General features: G+C 48.7%; 3 protein-coding genes across 4 annotated transcripts in view; 2 read left to right on the forward strand and 1 right to left on the reverse strand.

Moving 5' to 3' along the window:
* Znrd1 (zinc ribbon domain containing 1) overlaps positions 1 to 2,779 on the forward strand; it is a 4,312-nt gene extending 1,533 nt beyond the window's left edge. For both annotated transcript variants that reach the window (XM_005414293.2, XM_005414292.2), the window contains exon 5: positions 2,550 to 2,779. In XM_005414293.2, the coding sequence (XP_005414350.1) occupies positions 2,550 to 2,574 (25 nt within the window). In that variant the 3' untranslated portion in view covers positions 2,575 to 2,779. The remainder of the gene's footprint in view (positions 1 to 2,549) is intronic.
* Positions 2,780 to 5,448: 2,669 nt separating this feature from the next.
* Positions 5,449 to 8,528, forward strand: Ppp1r11 (protein phosphatase 1, regulatory (inhibitor) subunit 11). Its single transcript, XM_005414297.2, has 3 exons — positions 5,449 to 6,009; positions 7,148 to 7,256; positions 7,636 to 8,528. Exons 1-3 carry the CDS (start codon positions 5,941 to 5,943, stop codon positions 7,836 to 7,838), a joined length of 381 nt encoding a protein of 126 aa, XP_005414354.1. The 5' UTR covers positions 5,449 to 5,940; the 3' UTR covers positions 7,839 to 8,528.
* A 325-nt stretch (positions 8,529 to 8,853) lies between these two features.
* The window catches only part of Rnf39 (ring finger protein 39), a gene marked incomplete in the record, with an annotated part of 5,117 nt that continues 4,268 nt past the window's right edge, over positions 8,854 to 9,702 (reverse strand). The window contains 1 exon segment of the mRNA XM_013509780.1: positions 8,854 to 9,702. Coding sequence (XP_013365234.1) covers positions 9,513 to 9,702 — 190 coding nt within the window.

The raw sequence follows: 9,702 nt of genomic DNA on the forward strand, positions 1-9,702 counted from the left end.
TGATTGTGATCAATTAGTTGTAAACACCACTGCTCTTGGACCAGCCACATGTGTAATATTGAGAAGGGTTTCTTTCTTTTTCATCTTTGATTTTGGTGTGTGTGTGTGTGTGTGTGTGTGTGTGTGTGTGTGTGTGTGTGTGTGTGTGTGTAGTTTGTGTTTTTTTGTTGTTTTTTGTCTGTTTGGTTGGTTTTTTTTTTGGTACCGAGAATTAAACTCAGGACCTGTGCCTCTGAGCTATATCCCCAGTCCTTGTTAGATTTCCTGAAGCTGAGAACTGATTTATTTTGCATAAACCTTGGAACATTATCTCATTTCATATGGTCTCTCCCGCGTGTTCTCAATTCTCACCCTGTGAAGTTATTAGACCTTTTCCTTAATCCTCCTATTCTCTCACCTTGTCTTTCATATTTTCTGTCTCATTTTTCTTTCTATTGCCTTTTGCCATCAATCCTCCTGCCTCAGCCTCCTGAGTGCTGGGATTACAGACATGTGCCCCCACACCTGCCTGTCTGGTAGTTTTGTTTTTTTCCTTTTATTTGTCTTTTTGAGACAGGGTCTCGCTATGTAGTTCAGGCTGGCCTTGAGCTCACTTTATAGCCCAGGCTGGTCTCTAACTCACAAAGATCCTCCTGCCTCAGCCTCCCAAGTGCTGGGATTACAGGCGTGCGCCGCCGTGACCCGCAGTAATTTTGATATCTATGGGTTTTGTGGGTTTGATGCTCTGCCTGCCATTTCTGCTGACACTCTCATGGTGCTTTTTTCTGTTTTGTGATTTTGTACGTCTTGTTTTTTTAAGGTTGAGGCACTAATAAGCTGGAATCACTTTAAATTTTGGCTTTTTTTTTTGAGCCAACAAGCCGCATTTTATAGTTACAAATTCCCAGGAAGCTGGGTATGGTATGTAATCCCAGCACTGGGGAAGGGGAGGATCGCAGGAGGACTGTTTTGAGTTGGAGGCCAGCTTGGACTACAAAGTGAGCTCACGGTCAGCCTGAACTGCATAGCGAGACCCTGTCTCAGAAAGACAAAAAAAAAAGGAAATTCTCAGGAAATATTTTTCTGTCCCTCTTCCTATTGGGACAGTCAAATTCCTCTGCTACAGAGTTTGGCTTTTTTGTTCACTTTTACATAGAAGGCATGGGCAAGGGGTCCCACACTGATGCAGCCTTTTCAGGTTTTGTCTCTGCTTCATGTTGCTTGTGACTGTCAAAGTAGTAAGAGCACTGTGGAAGTAGATGGTTCATTTTTAACTTACCTGGCAGGATATCTGGGTTTACATCAATTTTTAGCGAATGTGGAGACTGCCTTTCCTTTCTTGCCATTCTGTCAATAAAAATACTTATACTGAGATTTTTTCTTTTTTGTGTGTGTGTCTTTCTGAGACAGGATCTCACTATGCAGTTCAGGCTGGTCTTGTACTCATTTTGTAGCCCAGGCTGGCCTCAAACTCACAACGATCCTTCTGCCTCAGCCTCGCAAGTGCTGGGATTACAGGTGTGCACTACCACACTGGGCATGAAACATATTTTTAAAGAATATTTTTCCCCCCCGGGTGTGGTGGCGCATGCCTACAGTCCCAGTACTCAGGAGACTGAGGCAGGAGGATTTCTGAAAAGGTCGAGGCTAGTTTGAACTACATAGTGAGACCCTGTCTCAAAAAAAAAAAAAAAGGCAAAAAATAAACCCCGAGAAACACGCACACAGAAAACAAACCCAGAATAAATATTTTCCCCAGCCCTGTCTGTCCGTTTTCTTACACTTTTGTGAACAGAAGTTTTTATTTGTTTGGGGGAGCCTGTTGTGCTGGGAGGGCTCTGGGCTTGTTAAATGTGCTTCCTACCACGAGCTATACCCAAGCACAAAGTTTTCAATTTTTATAAAGTGTAGTTTATACTGTTTGTTTGTTTTTTAAAGACAGAGTCTCACTGTGTAGTGCAGGCTGGCCACAATCCTTCCTCAGCCTCCTATGTGCTAGGATTATAGGCATGTGCTACCATGCCTGATGCAAGTTTATCTTTTTTAGAAAACATGGTGTGCTGCTACACATTTGTAATCCCAGCACAAAGGAGGCTGAGGCAGGAGGATCCCCACAAGTTGGAGTACAGCCTGGACTAGGTACTGAGACCCTGTCTCAAAACAAACAAACAAAAAAGTAGCTATTGCTCTTTGTGTCCTAAGAAATCTTTGCATACTTCAAGGTGCAAATTAGATTTTTTTTTGGGGGGGGTTTCTTTTTGAGACAGGGTCTCACTATGTAGTTGAGGCTGGCCTTGAGCTCACTTTGCAGCCCAGGTTGGTCTTGAACTCGAAACAATCCTCCTGCCTCAGCCTCCCGAGTGCTGGGATTACAGGTGTGCGCCACCACGCCCTGCTTGAATTAGATAATATTAACCCCAGCATTTTTAGCTGTTTTGAAATTGGAGTTGGAGGACAACTGAGAGGAGCTAGGCTGCGACAGTGTCTTCAGTTCTTCGTGATTCTTCAGCCTTATGCTACTAGAAACTCTCCCGTTGGCTGAGTGTAACAAGTCATCTCTTTCTCTCTAGGTTTCAGGAAAAGGAAGACTCTTGATCTTCTTTTCTGGATGACTCCCTATCTCCAGCTCTTCCCTGGATGGGGAAGGGTAGTTGTTTTTAGCTGCCTTGTCACCTATGCTGTCCAGTTGCAGTGGTTTTGCTGCCAGAAAAGAATCAGACCATGATGTGGTGACTGCCCTTGTCCCAGGGCCCTCCTACCCCAATGGTTTATTAAAGTTATGTTTTTCTATAAAATCCTACCTATATGTTATTTATACTGTCTTATTCCAAGAAGAATGTAAACAGGTTTACAGAGCTATGTAAGAATTTTAAAGCTGGGCATAGTAGTTCATGCCTATAATCCCAGCACTCAGGAGCCTGAGGCAGGAGGATTGCTGTGAGTTGAAGGCCAGCCTGGATTATACAGTGAGACCTTGTCTCAAAAAGAAAAAAAACAAAATTTTAAAAGAACAATGACAATAATGGAACCAAGAATGAGGCTAATATAAAAAGCAATTAATTGTTCCCTTGCTGTCTCAGTCTGCTTGGTTCCTGAGTGTAGAGAAACAAAGACTGAAAGTTTGGCTACTGAGAGATTCAACCTGAAATTTAACCAGCTCTATTTGGTGTATAAATTTGAACAACAGGGGCTGGGGATTTAGCTCAGCAGCACAGCGCCTGCTTGGCAGGCACAAGGTCGTGAGTTGAATTCCTGGTACCAGAAGAAAAACCAAAAAGCAAAAAAAAAAAAAAATTGAACAACTAAGGTCAGCACTTAAGTGGAGGGTTTGGAAATTATTTTTTATTGTGGAGAACCACTTGGTCATCATAATAGATTCTTATACGGAAAGGAAAAATCATGAGGCAGCCTGCTCCACAGAGATAACCAGATTTAACCTCTGTGCAGGTATCTTCAGATACATGGATTTTTTTACCTTTGAGCATTTTTCTTTCATTTCACAATGTCTGTCATACTTCCTGATTTTTATTCACTCTTTCAGGTACATGTATTTTTAAAATTTGCTATTAAGTGGGCTATACCATACATGATGAATTGTTCCTTTGTTTGAACCTGAAACTTTCAAGGTGAACAAATGCATAGTCTAGCCACAATACAAGATACTCAAATTTTGATTCCGGGAGTCAGTATTCCTGCGTTCTTGGCTTAAATGGTGATGAACAGAAGAGAATAATAGTGATTATCTTGTAGCTGTGTGGCATTTCATATGTTCAGTGTTCTCACACACTTGTCTCCTTTGACCCTGAAAAGCACTTGCAGCGATGGGGAGCAGTGTTCCTCATTATATATTTGACTGCTCTATTTTGAGCAGTTGAGCTATTTTGACTAGCTCAACTTTTCTGACCCGCTCCCCAAATCTCAAACAAACCTGTTTCTACCCCACTTTTTAAGACTTTTTCTGTCTATAACATTGACTGGATTGTCAGGAGCAGCTGAGCTAGTGATCTTACCCAGTGGGAGCTGAGAGCATGGCTGCCTGGGAAAGGCCCTGAGGGCACCAAGTGCTCCAGGGCACAGGTGTCCCAGCCCCCAAAATATGGGTGGTTGGGGTGTGGGAGGAGGGGTTTCACCTGATACCAACTTGCTAAATGTATAAATAAACGCACTATAGTGGTTGAGCTGGTCCTTTTCCTCCCATCCAGAGAGGGCTCCACCTGACCTCAGGTTTCTGTGTATTGTTTCTGTATTTCTCCATCCTCTTGCCATCCTTCCCCCTGGGAACTTTGAGAGCTGCACTGGACAAGGCACTGGATAAAGTCCCAACTTTCTTAGTGAAGCACTTGTGGCTTCCGTGAAACGACTGTTAACCCTCACCTGCTGGCTCCCTTAAGGTCCTCCCAGTACAGACTGCATTCCCATTGATCCACACACCTACAGTTTTGGAAGCTGTCTCCCTAAAGAGCAGAACACCTTTCTTGTTTTTGTTGTTTTTGTGGTGTTAGGGATTGAACTCAGGGCCTTTGCACTAAGCTACATACCCAGCCTCTCCCTCTTTTAATTTTTGAGGCAGGGCCTCAGTAAATTGCTTGGGCTAGGCTTGAATTTATAGGCCTCCTGTGTCTGCCTCTGAGTGTTGGGCTCACAGACATTGCCACTACATCCAGCTTCCTGGTGGTTTTGCTCTTTTTATTTTCCTCCCTGAGAAACATAAATGTGTTTTTATAAAATGGCCTATATTGTAACTTATGACCTTTTCTTTGCTTAATCAATGTACACTTCTCCATCCCAGAGAATACCTTAGCAATATATAACTAAGTTCAATTTCACGAGTCAGGTTTACTTCTCTCAGTTTGTTTTGTGGAACTGGGGATTGAACCTAGGGCAAGCACTCTAGGGCAAGCACTATAGCAATCACTGAGCTATCTCCCCTAGCCTTTTTACTTTTATTTTTAAAATTTGGAGACAAGGACTCAGTGAGTTTTCTAGGCTGGCCTCACACTTAGGGTTCTGCCATCTCAGACTTCTGCGTGGCCGTGTGTCTGTCTTCTGCACGTGCATCTTCAAGGACTAGCACAGTGCCTGCAAAGACCCAAACTGAAGGTGCACTGAAGCTGGGTCTGGTAGCGCACGGCTGTAATCCCAGCACCTGGGAGGCTGAGGCAGGAGGATCGTTGTGAATTTGAGACCAGCCTGGGCTACAAAGTGAGCTGAAGGCCAGCCTGAACTGCATAGCGAGACCCTGCCTCAAAAAGACCAAAAAAGAAAAAAAAAAAAAAAAGATGCACTGAGTGGTACCCAGTAGGCACAAGGCAAGGACCGGAAGCCAGGCTGCTTGATTGTTACGTGTTTCCAACTGCGCCCAGGTCCCGTGTCGTATTAGAGACCCAAAGGAATCATAAGGAAATGGGAATTGGCCAAGAGAGTGTCACTATCGGCCCCTGTTCCACCCGCCTCCTCCCCACCAGCGTTAAGGACGAAACCGGCAGGGGCTCAGCCTTAATGTGGGCACCGCCCCACCTTCAGCACACTTCGCGTGGGGCTCTGACCCAGCCTACCCTGAGGGGCTCGGGCTTAACTCGGCAGCACTTGTGACAACCCCACCCCGCCCCTCCCTCAGGACCGCCCCTTCCGTTAATTCACGTTCTCCTGGCGGCGCCTGCGCGCTGGCGTCTTTTGGCGGAAGTAGCCCTGCGTCGCCTGCCCTCTGACGCATTGGGTACTGGGGAAAGGAAGTAGGGACTGCAGAAGGCGTCACACCCGGAAGTGGAGAGCCGGAAGTGGGGTTGGACAGGTTATCCCCAGGGGTGGGGAAGCAGAGGCCCTGGAGGAGGGGGAAAAAAGAAGGCGGAGGATCCTGCCCACTACTCTGAATCGGATACAGATTCTCTTCGAACTCAGAGACACAGAAAAAAGGAAGAACCCCCCCACTTCCTCCTTTCCTCCCTTTCCTCAGTCTCAGCCATGGCCGAAGCAGGGGCCGGGCTGAGTGAGACCGTCACTGAGACAACGGTTACCGTGACAACCGAACCCGTGAGAAAGGCGTGGGGGGGCGGTGCTGTCTGGGGGTCTGAGGGGTGCCGGGAGGAGGGGACAGGGCTTTGGGAAGTTGCTGGAGGGGCTGGCCTTGGGAGTCCGGGAGCTGTGGGCTGAGTATCACGGACTGGGTATCGCAAGGGGTTGGGAGTATTTGGAGTTGCAGGAGGCTGGAAAGGGACGTGTGATAGGGAGTTAGGATGTAGCTGTTGCTGCTTAGGGTGGTGGTCTAAGAAACACACGGAAACTGGGGAACAAGGAGCAAGAGAGGTGCTGAGGAGATGAAAGGCTATGTAAGAAAGCGTGGTTGGCGGCCAGCTGTGGGGGATTTGACCGTCAGCATACTTAGCAATGGATAATTATTCAGTGGATGAGTGTAACCGGAAGTGGAGGGGATGAAGAAAACAACGTGACAGTGGTATTTTGACAAGTCAGGGAGGTGTGTTGTAAATGAGCATGTGTATATTTTTCTTTCATGCAAAAACGGATTAGTTTTCAAAGGGAGACAGTTGCATGGGATTTAATAGTCTTGCTATGCAGTTCAAGCTGGCCTTGAGCTCACTTTGTAGCCCAGGCTGGCCTCAAACTCACAACGAGACAGTTTAGTAGTTTAATAATAATTGCTACCAGAGAGGACAAGATGCCTGGATGCTAGTAATAGGTGCATAAGGTAAGGAGGGCTGGGCTTGAGGACAAGAGAGGTAAGAATGCAGGTCTTTCTTTAGTGGGAAAAGAAATAGGGAGTCCAGCAAAAGAAAGAGAGATCAATGCTTGTTCTCTGGAGACTGAGAAAAATATTTTTCATGTGTTAATACCACCAAGAATGATGTGGGGAGGAAGACAAAGAAACAGTGAGAATTATATTTTCCTTTGAAGATTTGCTGGGACTTTCCTTAGGTTAGGAATTCTGTCTTCTCTAGACTAGTTATTACCACGTACAGGAAGGAATACTTCTCCAGGACTTCCTGAAATCAAAGACCTGTGCTGTTTTATCTTCCAGCACTCTGCTCTTGTGGTACTTTATCTGTAGTGCTGATTGAGCTGAGGCAGGGAAGAGACAAAGTCTCCTGGGAGGGAATGGGAAGGTTAGTGGGAGGAGACTGGGTAGATAGGCCCATAGCTCTTAACCTTCTAGGAGAATCGGAGCCTAACCATCAAACTTCGGAAACGGAAGCCAGAGAAAAAGGTGGAGTGGACGAGTGACACTGTGGACAATGAGCACATGGGGCGCCGCTCATCAAAATGTGAGTAACTGTGGACCCACGGTAGCCTTAACTCACCGCCTGAAGCCCCCAGGTGCTCACAGTTCTGTCACTTTTCTTGGTGGTTCTCAGGGAAAAGTAGTTGCAGTTAAGGAAAAGAGGTAGAGAGCTTCTAGAACTGTAATATACCAAGGCCTGTGGACAGGAAGTATAAGGTGGAAGGGGGACTTCAGATTCTTGGTTCCCAAAAGGGACAGGGGGGTGGGTGCCTGAGTCCCCTGCTGTGGGCCTGGAGGAGCTGAGTCCTGTGAAGGAGCAGGAGACAGCAGTGGAAGTAGGCATTTCCAGGGGTCCCAGAGGAACGAAACAGACTGAACAGCTTATTCTTTCTTTTTAACTGGGCTCCTCTGTCCTAATCTAGGTTGCTGTATTTATGAGAAACCTCGGGCCTTTGGTGAGAGCTCCACCGAGAGTGAGGAGGAGGAAGAGGAAGGCTGTGGTCACACACACTGTGTACGGGGCCACCGCAAAGGACGGCGTCAGGCAACCCCAGGACTGACCCCCACCACACCTCCCCAGCCTCCTGACCCCTCCCAGCCCCCTCCGGGGCCAATGCAGCACTAAATTCCTCTCTTCCCTACCATTCCTGTGTCTGTCTGGCCCTGAATGTATCCACATGGCTCCTGGGGACTAAACCCGTGGCTTGATCCTTTTTCCAGTCCCTCTTCCCTGGCCTCTGCCTGGTAGAGGAAACAGGAAGAGGAGGATGGACAGAGACCCTTGCCTGACATTCTGACTTGCTGCTATTCCAGAACCCAGGCGTCTGGGTTCCCCTAGCCCTCACTTCTCCTCCCAGTTTTCACCCTGCCAGGGATCGAGGCGCCTTGGTCCCAGGCTCTTCCCTTTGTTCTCACTGCCAAACTGCCTGTCCTGGGATCCGACTATGCATCTTGGCCCCCTGCACGCTCAACATGAGTCCCAAACACTTAAATTCAGTTTTTGGCAGTCCCAGCTTTCACTGCCAGGGTCCCAGTCAGATTCCAGGCAATCTCACCCCAGCTGTGCTTGTTAGTCCTGGCTTAGAGCTCATGTATGCATTTATATAATCCCGATTCTCAGTCCTTGCCTGTCGGGTATGAAGTCTTCAGGGAGAGCACAGGGCCCCGCCCTTCCCCTCCTACCTCCCGCCTGGAAAGCTCAGAAGGAGCTAGGAGAGAGAGGTCTTTGTCCTTTTACCACGGATGGAAAGTGGAACAAGAAATAGCCATGTCCTCTCTTCCTCACACTTCTAATCTGATACAGTATTTCTGACAATGCTGGCTTGAGACTGGTCACTCAGAACCCAGAATCTTTTCAGCCTTTGGCCTTTCAGCTTCAGAGACATATAATAAAGTCCACAGTGGACGCAGAAAGGGAAGAACGTGGGAGTGAACGAGAAGTCGGAGGTTCGTCTCCTCACGGCACTTGGGCCGCCAGCCTTCAGTGTCTGCCAGCCCAGGTGTCCGCCATCTCGTCTCTCCTTGCCCCTTACTGGGATCTGGTTATTTTCTAGGCTTCTTATGATCAGCTGAATTACCACCACTGAGATCTCATTTATTGCCACAGACACACAAAATAAATAACCCAACATCACAAAACGTGTTAAATACAGGCCCATTTATACATATGGGGGAAGATGGGAGACTGTGTGAGGGGTTTGAGGCTCTCTGGGTCGTGCCCGGCCTGCCAGAGGAAGTAGCACCTTCTGCGTGGGACAGAGGAAGTCTCAGGAGGAGGGCTGCGAAGAGCAGCCACAAAAGGAAGGTGGAACAGAACCAGCTTGCACTTCCCCCCCCCCCGCCATAAAGGGTTTTAAGCTCCTTAGAGGTCTCGAGTGTAGGACAGAGTCCAGCTCTTGTTTCCCGTGAGAAGCCGCAGCTGGTCAGGACTAGGAAGCCTTTGCAGTTCGGAGCGGCTCGGTCCTCAGCACGGGCCTTCACCAACACTAATGCGACAGGGCGTGTGCCTCGTTCAGGTTGTAACCGCATGAAGGGGGGAACCCAGTTCTTCACACGTGTTGGGGTAGCTGTGGGGAGGAAAGGGTCCCAGAGGGAAGTTTGGGAATGGCGTTGGGCCAGGGGGTGGGAACCCAGAGGCCAGCTGAGGTCGCACCGCGGCGCATGGGTTAGGGGCATGCTTAACAGCCCCGCCCGGGCACACGGCGAAGTCCCATCGTGAGCGGGGTGCGGGTGGGGTCCGCACCCGAGAGGCGGCGGCCTAGTGGCCGCCCAAGTGGAGTGGGGCTGGGGGTCGCGGCTTTCAGCCCTCGCCGGGCACGAGGCGCAGCGGGGTGCGGGGGTCGCAGGTGCAGAGCAGCGGGAAGACGCGCTGCCCCAGGGGCCCGGGCGCCTGGAAGGCGAAGAGCAGGTCCAGCGAGCGGCCGTCGTAGAAGGCCACGCGGCCGCGCTCGCAGTCCAGGTCCACGCGGATGCGGCGCGGCGCGGGCCCG

The sequence above is a fragment of the Chinchilla lanigera genome, unplaced genomic scaffold, assembly GCF_000276665.1.
Source record: "Chinchilla lanigera isolate Chin_1 unplaced genomic scaffold, ChiLan1.0 scaffold00182, whole genome shotgun sequence".
NCBI lineage: Eukaryota > Metazoa > Chordata > Mammalia > Rodentia > Chinchillidae > Chinchilla > Chinchilla lanigera.

Excerpts from the sequence above, each read along its gene's own strand:
- Ppp1r11 (XM_005414297.2), top strand. The coding sequence starts at position 5,941 with ATGGCCGAAGCAGGGGCCGGGCTGAGTGAGACCGTCACTGAGACAACG. Across the intron at positions 6,010-7,147 it reads TTACCGTGACAACCGAACCC|GAGAATCGGAGCCTAACCAT; the intron begins GTGAGAAAGGCG and ends TTAACCTTCTAG. Across the intron at positions 7,257-7,635 it reads GGGGCGCCGCTCATCAAAAT|GTTGCTGTATTTATGAGAAA; the intron begins GTGAGTAACTGT and ends GTCCTAATCTAG.